The 13,957-nt window shown below is 39.5% G+C and overlaps 1 protein-coding gene and 1 long non-coding RNA gene across 4 annotated transcripts; one reads left to right on the forward strand and one right to left on the reverse strand.

Annotated features, from left to right (window-relative positions):
* Positions 1–110: 110 nt before the first annotated feature.
* rad51ap1 (RAD51 associated protein 1) lies at positions 111–6,680 on the reverse strand. 3 transcript variants are annotated; one of them, XM_079654345.1, is made up of 9 exons: positions 6,413–6,680; positions 6,272–6,318; positions 4,449–4,578; positions 3,755–3,861; positions 3,592–3,672; positions 3,320–3,460; positions 3,059–3,241; positions 2,824–2,961; positions 111–588 (listed from the first exon to the last, which is right to left on the reverse strand). In XM_079654345.1, exons 1-9 carry the CDS (start codon positions 6,427–6,429, stop codon positions 464–466), a joined length of 969 nt encoding a protein of 322 aa, XP_079510471.1. In that variant the 5' UTR covers positions 6,430–6,680; the 3' UTR covers positions 111–463. The 3 variants fall into 3 exon arrangements, with proteins under 3 accessions (XP_079510471.1, XP_079510470.1, XP_079510472.1); XM_079654344.1 differs by having other exon boundaries at positions 2,824–2,964; positions 6,413–6,678; XM_079654346.1 differs by lacking the exon at positions 3,592–3,672 and having other exon boundaries at positions 2,824–2,964; positions 6,413–6,678.
* Positions 6,681–6,878: 198 nt separating this feature from the next.
* LOC307022260 lies at positions 6,879–12,287 on the forward strand. The gene is made up of 3 exons (XR_013803344.1): positions 6,879–6,926; positions 9,632–9,727; positions 11,458–12,287. It is a non-coding gene; the product is annotated as an uncharacterized lncRNA (long non-coding RNA).
* Positions 12,288–13,957: the final 1,670 nt, after the last annotated feature.

Genomic DNA, 13,957 nt, shown 5'->3' on the forward strand with positions numbered 1-13,957 from the left:
CAAATGTTTAATTGTAGCAGTCTGAAATTGTATTTATGTTAAAAAAAAAATATTCAATACAGTAAAGCAGCCAACTCAACTGCAGCTCATGGAAAAACCCCAACAAAAAGTTAAAGTTGTTTTAAATTTTATTTGTATATGTACACAATTTACAGTGTTTGCACACAATAACAAAGGGGGGAATGCTATGAGACAAAAAAGTGGATCATTTCAACTTGCCCGTCATACCAACAACAGTTTATCTTGAACGTACATACATCAAAGAAATGTGAAAAGTAATTCAACACAATTACTGTTCTGATAGAGATTGACATCCAACAACCAGAGCCTGAGTCTATGACTGTTCTATCTTTGACCAAAGCCTCATGGGAAAATATTTACTTTACATGTAATCTTCAAACAGAAATGAGTATTCACAAGCGTCTTTTAAAAATGAAGCTAAAACGACAACACATCTGACAGGTCAGTGAGTGGTGAGGCTGGGGTGAAGAGGTTTGACTCGAACATGGCGGGACAGTCCGAGCCGCAGACCCTGACCCGGAGACCTCACTGCTGGACTCGAAGACGAAGGACCTCTACCAACTTGAGCTGGGAGAGAAGAAAGGTAACAATAGCGTTTCATTCATCTAAACCTACTCTAGAAACCTACTAAGCTTCAATAAGGTTTATAGATCAGGGGCCATATTCACAAAGGATCTTAGGGCTAAAAGTAGCTCCTAACTGGCGAATTTAGGAGAAACTCCTAAACATAATGGGCGTGTCAGTCTTAAATTTAGGAATCCTAATTGTATTCACTAAGAGCAATTCACAAAGTATTTAGGCCTAAAAGTAGCACCTAAGTTTAGGAGAGCTTAAAAGTCCTCGAGAGGACTCCTAACTCAGTAAGACCTATTCACAAAGAATCTGAAAATGGCTGCGAGACTAAATGTTTTGGAGACAATGGAAGACTGTGAATTGATCAAGAGATGTAGGTAAATCGTGAGGGTATCAAACTTGTCGTGGAATTAGTGCGGGATGCAATAACATCCCCGACTAACAGGAATAACCCGATTAGTCCGGAAATAAAATGTTTGGCAACACTACGATATTTAGCAACAGGGAAAATGCAACTTTGCAATGCCGACGATTTAGTAATATCGCAACCATCAGTCAGCCGTGCCATAAACCAAACCATCAGCGCGCTCTCTAGACCACATATCATCCAACAGTTTATCCGGTTTCCTTTGGACAATCAACAACTACACAGGATCAAAGCCAACTTCATGGCAATTGCAGGTATGCCCGGTGTGGTTGGTGCTATTGACGGGACGCACATACAAATAATTGCGCCATCAAAAGATGAGGACGTGTTCGTCAATAGAAAGAAAGTACATTCCATCAACACGCAGATTGTTTTCATTCATCATGATAGGGGGACTTGAATGGCGGTATGGGCTGTTATTGAAAGTGTTTAAGTGCTGGAAATATGCTCATTGGATAATAGTTTGCAGGGTGCTTTTAATTGCCTCCTTGATTTAATGCAATTTACGTATTTTTATTGTTTGCTCTCTCTCTTTAACGTGCATATACAACGTCATTATCGTGGTCTGCACAAACTTGTCATCATGCGTGTATTCTGCTAACTGCACTGTCCATAACTATTTGATAGGAATACATTTCTAGCCTAGGCTATTTCCTTGTTTTTCGGTGATTTAGTGGGCTCGTTTGTGGGATGTTGCGGATGAGTTTCACCGAGACCGCCTGCTCTGAGCAACCAATCACCGTACTGACCGCTTCTAAACTCATGCACGAGAATTGACGTAATCCATAGCAACGGCGCGTCACTCTTAGTGATTTATCCTTAGTATGAGTAGGTCTCAGCGGCTTTGTGAATAACTTTTAAGAAAAAACTCCTACGTAAAATGTTTTAGCGCGAGTTAGGAGCACTCATAGCGGTAAGATAAAATGCTTTGTGAATACAGCCCCAGATTGTTAAAAGAAAGGTCATACGAGGTACTTATCCATGGTCAGTGTATCGCCTACAGTGGATTGATATTGCAGTTATGTTAAGGCCCAGATACACTGGCCCGAAATCGGCAGTAAATGGGAGTCGGGCCGAACATGAGTGAGGGCACGCCCTATTTGGAGTGGTGTGCGCAGCACCGTTGGGTCTTTTCTGCCGACCTGACGCCTTTTCTTGAATCGGCGTCGGGAACAGCACCGGAAGTCGGACAAAGGGATAACACTGATTGGCTGTTCAGCTAGCGAATCAGTGCATGAGCACTAAGCGTTAACGGAAGTGAGGGAGGTAAACAAATGATTTAAAATGGAAGATGGAACACATACGGACGGCTATTTCACCTCATCGGTTTATAGAGCTCCTGTTCGTTCATGTTTTCAGTGGACGAGAGTGAAAATGGAAAGAAAAACGCTATTTGTTGTTTGTTTATATCACGGAGTCTGTTCTTCTTCTCTATCTTCCGGTTGTTGCCTCTTTTGAATGATGAATACACACTACCGCCGCCTGCTGGTAAGGAGAGTTATTGCCACTCACGCATGCGCAGTTCATACGTGCTCGGCTCGGATTTGCGGTGTGTTCCAGTGCGCGAAGTCGGCAAATACGCAGGAGAGTCCGGCGACGCAACAATCGGTGTCGGCGACTTCTCAGGTGACTGGCCGGTGTATCCGGGCCTTTAAGGTTTTCAATGTATAGGTGGTCATTTGAGTAGGTCCCAGAATAAAAATGGATGTTAAATGGTTATAATTGTATATATCTGTAAATAAAAATCCGAAAAAAGCGTATTACGAAACATTTTACAAATCTGGTATACTGTGGGTGTTCACCTGGTGGGGTCCACTTGGGTATTTTGCACCCTGCTGGGCTCAGAGGCAACGCAGGTTTCGCTGTGAAAACTGTGGACGATGAAGGAGGTCTTTTGGGTGCAGCTTGAGCTGTTGGAGGACTCCTCACTGGTGTGGAAACTGCTGTGAGACAAAGTAGTTCCAATAAATAATACGTTTACGAATAAGTAAAATAACGGTCAAGAAAGCAGATTTTTAATGAACTTCAAGAACGTACCCGCTGCCGGTGATTTAGACTTTGGTGGATTTGATGGTTGCTTTTCTTTTTTAGAGGCAGAAGGTGCTTTGGTCTTCTCGTGCTTGGTAGCTTTCTCCTTTTTTGATTTGCTGATTTTCTTCACTGTGAATTCCTCCTCGTCGCTCTCAGCTGGTTCACTGAAGTCTTCATCACTCTCTGAATCTGGAAAGGATTTTTTGTTAATAGTCGTTTAAAAAATGTAAATCAAGTATTAAAAGAGTGGGGCGGCAGGGTAACAACCTGGTGTCAGTTTGGGTTTATATTCTTCATCCTCATCTTCATCTGCAAGCGTTTTCTTCTGCGCCTCAGCGGCTTTAGAGGCAGCCTTTCTCTGTCTCGATAGGACCGCTGACTCCCTCTCTGATGTGATATCATCCAGGTCTAAAGACAAAATAAATAAATAAAAGCATTAAACATTCATACCACTTATCAAACAATATTACATTCAATGTATTTGGGCAGCATGTGGAAATTAAATGTGCAATAAGAGAAAGAAAAGAAGGGAAATGTACCCAACAGGACGCTGCAGTTGGAAAGGTGCAAAGAGGTCGGATCAATGTTTTCATCGACTGGAACTTGAACCTTGACATCTCCTTAAGAGATATAACCTTCATTTAAGTTGACGACTCTTCAAAAATAGACAATTGGATTTATTTTGTCAGAGCTTTATCATACCTTTGCTGGTGTCCCACTGTTCTTTTATCCCATCTGCATTATTGAGCAAGGACAATGTAATGGCTGCTTCTAGATCCCGTTCAAGCAGCTTCACATCTAATGGTCTTCTGTGAAAAACAGAATTAACATCAAGAAGATTATAACGCATAATGTTTTTCAGATTTGTTCTCAAATATCTTAAATAACATACAAACTGATTAATTATTTTTTTACTTTACATTTTGAAGACTTACCCCAAAGGGGAAAAAAAGAAAATAACAATGACACAAAGTCATCCCAATAAAATGTTACCCTCTGAAATGAGTTGTTTTAACTACACACTACTGTTTATCCACTAGAGTGAGATGTTGCTTTAATCCAAAGCACATACCTCAGGTGAACTACGCCACATTATGTGGATGTAGGCTATTGTTGACAGCCAATTTGAATCTTTATTTGGATAAACTTGGGGTATTGCTAGCTCTCTCTACACATCTCTTTCTGAATTTGTGGTATTAAAATTAACAAAGACATCATTACGTTATCATTTAATTTAACTTGTAGGCTGAGAGTGCATTCAATGTTATTCATGCTAAACAACAGACTTAATTTATTCACACAAATCTAAAAGGAATTTCAATGTTTCTCCCATTCCGAGTAATAATAAGTCATCTTGTGTTCCACATTATGTCCCATTATCTAGTCTTTACTGTACCTGCTCTTCGGGCTCTGTGTGGATGGTGAGTCGGACTCCTGACTGGAGGACTTGCTCGATGATTTCATGTGCTCCTGTTTCACCTCCTCCCTGGCCTTTTTCCTGGGTGGAGCCTGAGCAAAATCCTCATCTGTCACAACATTAAGACAGAACCATTAGATATGTTAGGTGGGAGAAGCAGAGCTGAAGCCGATAACATTACATGATGATTTCATGATTTGTAATTGTTAATGCAAAAATGCTGTTTACAGCCTCTCAACAGGGGACATGTTCTTCTTCCAAATGATCAACTAGATCTAGAAAATTATGATGATGATTCATCAATAATGAAAATATGTATTAGTTTCAGCCCTGTTATATTTACCTCTTCATATTTACAGTATGAGCTGTAATTGCTCTTTTTCTTGTAAGTGTTGCAGGCAGTAAACCCATAAGATAGGGTAAATAAAACCTTATTAAGTGTTCGGTTGGATGTCTGGTCAATATTGCTAAAACAATTCATACCTGCCATCCCTACCGATTTAGGCAGTAGTCTACCGCTTTTGACATGTTTCTACCGCATACCGACTTAGCTGACTTTCCCTACCGATTTTCAATCTTCCTAAACTATGACAAATAAAAATGACACATAGACACTGGACTCGACTTTTGGCGGACACCGTTTGCAACGTGTCTGTGATCGCGTCAAACAAACAGTCCTCTGTGTTTCTGAAAGAGAAACAACGTGCAGACCGGGGGTAACGAGGAAAGGCAGCGTTACCCCCGGGGCTGATGGGTAATCACTCCCAAATGACAAACAGACCGGGAACAGAGACAAGACATTTGAGTCCCGCAGGGTTTCCCCGTTAATATCAGTGTCTCGAAAACACATGTTGGCGACTGAAAGACATCCAGTGTTTGGTCTTTTCCTGAAGCATTCTTCACTTACAGTGTCTCAACTGAAAGAGGACAACAAACACACAAAAAATACAATACCATTTTGAGATTTGGGGATATTTATCTCCCATTCTTTCACTTTTTCTGACATTTTCAACACCAAACATGTTGTTAATGTCTCTGTTTAGTGAACTACAGCAATCTGAAAGCCTGTACATTAGTTATATCACACTTTATCAGTAGAAACATGCAGGAAATGACTTTTTTAATGCAGTATTTTCTGATTTATGGCACAACAAAGATATTTTGCTCTGTGCAAACCTTTGACTCTAATATGTCAACAACATGAAACAAGAATATGAACCTGGCTTTATCCAATGTTCACACAAGAGTTCTACATCCTGACACATCCTTCATCTACACTGTCTCAACTGAAAGAGGACCAGAAACACATTAAAAATATAATAACATGTGGAGACTTTGGGATATTTATCTCCCATTATTTACTTTTTGGACATTTTACAGACCAAACATGTCGTTGATGTCACTGTTTAACTACCACTTTTTCTGAAAAATGCATAAAATGATGCAATATATGTTAAAAACATGGTTTATACATGTAATTACTGGGGTTCCATTTCTTCTGATTACCTAATTTGGGCGTGCACATTTGCCACGAGCAAACCTACCTCTTTTGTATTTGGAAAGGTTGGCATGTATGACAATTGTCCCTCTACTTAGTTTTGTTTAAATGTATGAGTTTGCTTACCAAGATCCTATTACTGCCCCCTAACTAAATATGGGAAATCTGAAGCTCAAACATGTTGCTATTGCAAATGGAATAATAAAGAAAACCTGTCCAACAGTTATCCGTTAAACCTAACTTTTCCATTTTACATGATGGTGTGAATATGCATTTGAGGAATAAAAGGCCAATCATTTCTTACCATCATCAACGGCATTTGCTTCAGAGTAATTCACAACTTTTGTCTTCCTGTGTGTCAAGGATAAACAACGAGTTAGCGTTAATGAACATTAACAACATCAGACGAGTAAAGAGTTAGGTTTCTAAAAAGGTCTTCACAAACCTTGGTGGTCGGTCCATTGTTTGTTTATCCAGTTTACATTAACCACGTCAACGTTGGGTTAGCTGCTTCTGAAACACAAGCTAATGTTTGTTAGCCTTACCTAGCTTTAATTGTTTCAAATGCTAACGGTACATTCACCGAGTGAATTGTGTCTTCTAGTACTGATATAGCTAACTAGCATGTTAGTTTTGTTACACAGCAGCCAACTGAAGCGCTTATTATTTTCAACCTCCCGCCTGAACCGAGCAGATGTGACGTTGTGTTGACTAATTTGACGAATACCGGTAGCAGATTCGTTTATTAAAATACATGTATATGTGTCTCTTGCAGCCCTTAAAAAATAGGACTAAAGCAGGAAATGATTATCAGTAGGAAGTTGATCTCGAACATTTATAAATATACAAGTGGCACTTATTCCATATTTTTCTTCAAATCTGTTGAATGTGCTTCTGATAAACACCCTGTAGTGCATACTGTATTATTGTTTTATTGCGGTGGAGGTGTGCTCAATCTGGTTAGTATTATTCTGTTTTGAGATATTTTGAGGTTTTCATAGTATAAAATGGGGTCTTAATTATAGTTGTGCGCTAGTAATTATATCATACATGTAATGTGTTGTGGCTGTGAACATCATGGCTATAAAAAAATATAGCACCTGGGTTCATTATACGGTCGATCCAATACAGCAGTGACCACCAACTGGCGGCCCGCGGGTCACATTCGGCCCGCCAGACATTCTCATCCGGCCCGCACGACGGGGGTGACAGTGCGTTGGCGGAGTGGTTACTGCGTTCGCCCCCCACCCATTTTTTTTTTTACAACTTCTCGTGAGTAAGGTGCAGTACCGGAGTCCAACAGAGAGGCAGCAGCTGCGGGACAGTAGACTGCGTACTGCGAAACCTTCCCTTCCTTGAAGAAGAAGTGATCCTTCGTTGTGAAAAGTCTGGTTAATGCGTTCCGCTCCACAGCAGTAGCCCCGCTGCGACAGAGTCCAACAGAGAGGCAGGAGCTGCGGGACAGTAGCCTAGAAGCAGGGTTGGGTTGTAACGGAATACATGTAACGGTGTTACGTAAATCAGAATACAAAAATCAAGTAGGCCAACTGTATTCAGCTGGCGTTACATTTGAAAAACGAGTAACCTGATAACAGTTACTTTCGTAAACCTGAAGTGAATACATTTTGGAATACTTATTGGAATTATTGTTGGAAAAGATTCCTCACAAAATGTAATATTCATTACCGGCAGAACTGTGTGCACACTGCACAGCGCTGCAGCATGTCTGTGAGCAAAAGAGAGATGCAGCGTGTCTGTGAGGCCCCGCCCCCGCACGCAGATGAGAGAGAGAGATCTCTTTTAAAATATATTGAAAGTTAGAAACGGAGATGGATAGATAAAATCTGCAAGATAACGTTTATGTAGCATTTCTTTATTTTCGAAATGATGACATTTCATACAGGATACAATCAAAGTGAATGGCCTGCTGCTGCTGAATGCATGGGGCAAGTGACTGGAAAAAGTTTTAAAAGTTATTACATCGTTTCAGATAATAAATAATAATGATAATTCATTCTATTTAGGGGCGCCTTTCAAAGCACCCAAGGACACCTTACAATTCATAACATATTCTAAGGAAAGGTTTTAAGACAGTACAAAGAATGCAGTCCGGGTGATGTTTTTTATGTGGGGTGCAGATGAGAGGGAGCTGTCCAGAATGACACCAAGATGTTGTGTTTGAGTTCTTGATAAGCCATTAAAAATTAAAATAAGTGTCTCCTGTTCACCAAAACATACCCATCTGTTATGGAAAAATAATTCTAAAAGTAATCTGAATATGTTACTTTTTTAAGACACGTAACTGTAACTGTATTCTGATTACTTTCAGAGCATGTATTCAGTCAACAACTTCAAAACTCTGGGCTATATAAAAATCGCTGGCCCGCGATAGTGTCTATTGCAGGGATCACCAACTACATTTGTCCAAGGGCCAAAATGTATCCAATATTGGATACTGTTGTGTGCTTTCTGTTGGATCACCATGCCATACAGTTACAGTCATGTTCATATTAATAAAATAAGTCATAGTGAAGCATGACACAAAACGTATTGGGAATTTCTTGTACTGATGAGTACAAATAAACACAATGCAGATAGTTTATCTAACAAGCCCTTTTAATTTGCTTTAAACAACTCAACATGTAAACAGATAGGCTACACTTTATGTGACAAATGTAAACAATGCCTTCAATACACAAACTGTCCAGCAGAAAGCACACAACAGTGTATGTATTGGACATTTTCGTTCACATTGCTTTAATTACCCTATTTAAAGGAATTTTATAAAAACTCTTTTTTTTTGTATCTGTTCATGTAAAAAAAACTAAAACAGAAGTCAGCTGATTTCAACTGTCACATATCAGTATCTGCCTCAGAGGCCCTTCTTTACATTCATGTTTAGCTTTGATTATGTACATGTCAAACCCAAAAAAAACATTAGACTCTAGTATTTATACCAAAAAATGACTAGTGAGGACAACATCCGCTACCTACCACCTGCTGTCTGCTTCCTGTTAATCTGAATAAATATTTCCTCTTGCCATAAAAACAAATTTGAGGACAGAGTGTAGGGTAATTACTCATTACAAACACTTCAGTACCAGGCTGCCAAACCTAAGTTTGCATGAGTGAACATGTAGGAGTGTGTGGGACCAGACTCAAAACAATAAACATATTTTTGGGATTTAAAAAAGAGAATTGATTCATGTTCATTATTCGAAGTACAACAAATATTAGGGGTTTAAATAGTATATAGTAGGCAGAGGACAGAAATATCTAAAGTCATTGTCATATTCATGTCTTGTCCTTTCTTGTGTGCAGATTTAAACAACTTCACAACTATATGCTGGTATTAATGTTAAATGTCATCCCCCCCCCCCCCCCCTATACTTGCCATGGCTTTAAACCAGATGTGATCACTGGATTGCAAGTACCATTTTGATTAGCTTTGCTTTATTGTTTACCTCACACATTTTAAATATTTCTGAATAAAACAATTAATTTCTATTTTCATTTATTCTATATTTATATTTCTTGTGTTTCTCCATGCACCAATACACAAAATCAAATGTCTTGTTAAAACCTACTTGGCAACAAAGCAGATACTGGTGTAATGATGAAAACCGTTGACTTTATGGAAACCTTTCTGTGTCTCTGTTTGCAGGCCATGTCTGTGTCACCTCTGCCCATGAGTGAATTGAGCCAGCAGTCCAGCAGATGGCAGCAGGAGTCTGACGCTCCAGGACTTCAGATCACAGAGGTACAGACTGTGACCTGCTGGTTGACATGAACATGGCATGTGTACAACCTCCCAGTCGCCCACTCTCAGGGCGGAAGCAATCCCGGCTCCCTCTGAAGTGCAGCAAAAAGGGAAATCGCTCCGTTTTTACTGCACGTCTAAGAGAGCAGCAGCTTCCTAAGGGTTGTCATTTTCCAGTTTGTGAGTGGGTGGCTGTCGGCTGCGGTTTGTCACTCAGTGGACCTGGACTGAGACGTTTTAAAGGGTGTGATGGTCCGTGTCAGACAAGGGAGGAAGACGTGGGGCCAAAGGGCCCTGTGGTCACACATTCCTCAACTCCTCCAGCGCTGCCTACAGCCATGACCAAAATATCAGATCCAGTCATGCAAACACTGCGGTCACAACATCATGCTTTCACACATAAAGATGTTTATATTGTGTTCTTGACAATAATAATGCTAATAAAAGTAACCTCTTTACTTATGGTAATCATTTGATGACAATCCCATTTATCTGGTGCATGCATCTCTTTTTTCTGTTAGTACAAGAAAGGATTTATAGTTATATTGTTAGAGAGAAAGTTGCAACGCCCCCACTGATACCGTATGTTCCCAAACAAAGGCACACGGAGAACAGAGTGTATTGCATATAAATATTTCACTTAACTAAAAGTAGAAATTCCCTCCTAGTTTATGACTGGTAACAAAACGTACTGAAAGTTGTGTCAAGTTAAAAATATTTAGGTAGTATATGATGTTAAATGTTTAAAATAAGTAAAATGTGTTCCTACATTGGTATAAATATTCACTTTGGATGCTTTAAATCATCAAAGTATAAAAATAATGAGGTAATTGAGGTCTTTTGGGACTGAAATGTTTGTAATTGTCTTTTAAATTGTGCTTACAAAACTTTATTGGAGAGCTTACTTGTCTTTTTCTAAACTTATTTTAATAGAATTGTTTAGATATACATTTTTGCATATTTTTTTCTAATCCCAATAGCTAGCTATATATTAAGGACATATTTATAAAAGTTAGTGACCCTCAAATCATCCCATAATAAGTAATAAAACACACATTTTCCACCTCATCTTAATTGCTTTGAATTATATTCACCTGTTTCATGATATTTAACAAAACAATTACAGTCATTTGTATCTGTCCCCGGCAGCATTACCAGACTATTTTTGAGTTAGACAACCAGCTGGTTTTACTGGCCTGGCAGTCATGAGGTCATCAGTGGTCTTCATTTGAGTTTGTTAGTTGGAAGTGGTCAGGAGGCAGTTTTCCCCCTCAACCACTGACTGACTGCCATCATTATGCAGCATCTCAGAGTGGCACTTTGTGTGGGGCTCTCTCAGTCCAGCGCCGTTGTCCTTGTATGGTTGTTCCGAAGGCGGAGACTGCACTGTTGTTATTTACATTCCACGCAGAGCAAAGAAAAAATAGCTTGGACCTTTAGCAGTGAGATATTTTAGGTGAGATGCAATAGCTTGCCATGACTAAGATTCTGTAAAGTGATAAAAGTACCAAAAATAGTTCCACTTTTCTACTCATAAACTGTTGTGATGCAGAAAGCTGGATGTATTTTTGAGTCGTTCGTAAAGGCAAAATGCTCTGTCAATGAGAGTATTCATTGCCATTCTGCAGTTATTTACATGTCTTAGACTAAATATGTCTCTCTGAGTTCCTACGTTTTTCGGATATCCGGCGACGTTGCAGTGTCAATGTGGTGTTGTTATTGTACCCTAGAAATGGCCTTGGACCAGTGGCAACCGCAGCACAGCCACAGCAGCCGCGGCTTCAGCCAGCGGACCAGAGTGGGCAGACAGATCTGTCAATCAGTGGCTTCCGGAGTTTGTTTTTTAAGACCCTGTCTTCTTAAGTGCATGCTTTCGCTGACTTTTTTTTTGGAGTACACACGCGGCAGCCACAAAGCTAATTGCAAAGAAGATGAAGGACCGGAGAGGAACAATCACAAAAAGATTTCAGTGTGGGCTTGTGACTGCACAAACTTTAAAAAATCTATTATGGAAGATAAAGCAAAACCCACAGTTATAAAGAAAGTGATATAAGTTAAGACTTTTGCACAAGTAATTCTGGTTGTTTAACCTACTGCAGGTGACTGACATAGGGTGTCCTAGTCTTAGTGAGTGTTAGTCTGTCACATTTAAAAGTATTTCGAGTATGCTAGAGCAAAGGTTGCCCACCTTTTTGTGAGCCCTCATCACAGGTTATGGCCTTTTGCTGTGTTCATGTCCTTTTGGATGGATGGGAGTACGATTTTATTGTTAATGACCTGAGAGCAAGCGAGTCATCAAGACAGCTGTAAGAATACAGAACCGAGCATGTGAGTGGTAAAATACTGTGACAATAAAAACTCTTATCAGTTAAATGTAGGTTTAATGGATTTAAGCAAGGCTTTTTGGCAGATAGTTCACGTCCATGTTTGTTTGGTTTTCCCACATTTTTATATTATTAAGTTGGAGCTTTTAGAAAATGTTATTCATTGGATTTGTCAAAAAATGTTTAACAACCACATCCCTAATCAAACTCAGCTGCTGAGTTGAATTGTCGGCGATATTGGTGTCCATTTCTGACAAAGAAGAGAATGCATGGGATAATAAAAACAATATATAATCAGCTTTGAGATGATGATTCTTTAAAAAAAAAAAAAACGTTCTACTGTTTGTCAGACAAGCTGTAAGACTTGTTCTGCACTAGAGTAGAGGAAAGCCATACGAAGAAAAAGAAAAAGACTTGTACGTGCTGAATCATCATGACAAGATGTTTTTTAGATTCTCTAATGGCAATTCCAGGCCCTGGATCAGGAATCTGCTGTATGATCATATGTGTTGACAAGACAGCAGGGATATAAAAAGCATCAAAGGGCGGGCCATAATTCAACGCTGCCAGTTTTACGCCGTGACACCATTCGAAATAGCATTTGTAACCCAGCATTGTTTCCTGCACTCCAGCGTGGCACTTGAAGGGCACACGGGGAGCAGTCTCATTAGGACGACCTTTTAACGGAGAGGTCACAGGCAAAAGGACACAAGCACATGAAACCTCGGTGACTTATGTGTCGTCATGCTTGGGATGCACGGCGCTCACTGCTGCCTCATTCGTTGATGGATCAGCTGTATCAAATTCTCTGTTGTGCATTTCCCACGCCGTACTGTGCACAAAACACACGGCCATCTTTGATAACCAATCAGTGTGCACATACTTCTGGCAGCAGCAGTGCACTTACTGTAGCCTAGTTTCCCCACAAGGAATGGTACTCCTTAATGAAGGAGTGTCAGATAGTTAAAAATAGTCACAACTTTTAATGTAAATTCTAGAAGAGATCAGTTGGTAAGCTAAGAAATAAACACTTATTTGAATATGTTGCTCTGTCTCAGTGGTCCATTAGTAACCAAATGATGCCCTGAGGTTATTTTACCTATATATTCCACTGAGACACATTATAGCTGCAATGCAGGGGATGACACAGTTGTTTTACTTACTACATGTTTAGTTAAGCATATGGGCAGCACATAATGCATCAGATGGAGCTAATGTGGTTTATGTTAAGTCGTTAAACTCCTCTTGCAAATAAATGTACCACTCACAAGTTTTATTCAAAGTGAAGTAACATTGATCCCGATCACATGCCAGCGTTCCAGTGCTGCAATGCAGTGAGTTATCTCCCCTCACACAGGCCCTGGTGTCCTAACATCTGTTTGACACCAGAGGGCGATGTCCACATGTGAGAGGGATGGGTTCTGGTGCAGCAGAGAAATCCGTCCGATCTGGACCTTTTCTGTAGTTCTGACCATCATCCAAAATGAAAACGTACTGTACAACCCTTCTCTAAAACTCCATGCTGTGTTGCCTTCATCAGGGGGGTGTCTGATGCTGTTTTCCTTCCTTCCTTCATTCATCAGTTAGAATTACAAATAAAATATTGGCTCAGAATACCTATATTAATTTTAGGTATATCATATAGTATAGTCATATCTTGTTTATTTTATTGTCAGTGTGTACATTTAAGTAAAAATGTAAAAATATAAAAAGGCTAGCTGTAATAAGCTAAGACATAAACCTTACCTTTGTCTGATTTTCAAAAATGAGAGAAAAACTTATTTTTTATATTTATATTTGAGATGTATAAGTTAAAACACAACAGAAATGAACTAAACTAAACTTAATAATCATAAGTATGAGAAAACCAATTTAACAACCAACTTTCTTACATTATTTTTGATAG

This window comes from Notothenia rossii, assembly GCF_949606895.1.
Source record: "Notothenia rossii genome assembly, chromosome: 10".
NCBI lineage: Eukaryota > Metazoa > Chordata > Actinopteri > Perciformes > Nototheniidae > Notothenia > Notothenia rossii.

Excerpts from the sequence above, each read along its gene's own strand:
- rad51ap1 (XM_079654344.1), bottom strand. Across the intron at positions 3,862-4,448 it reads ACACAGAGCCCGAAGAGCAG|AAGACCATTAGATGTGAAGC; the intron begins GTACAGTAAAGA and ends TGTTTTTCACAG. Across the intron at positions 3,461-3,591 it reads CAACTGCAGCGTCCTGTTGG|ACCTGGATGATATCACATCA; the intron begins GTACATTTCCCT and ends TTTTGTCTTTAG.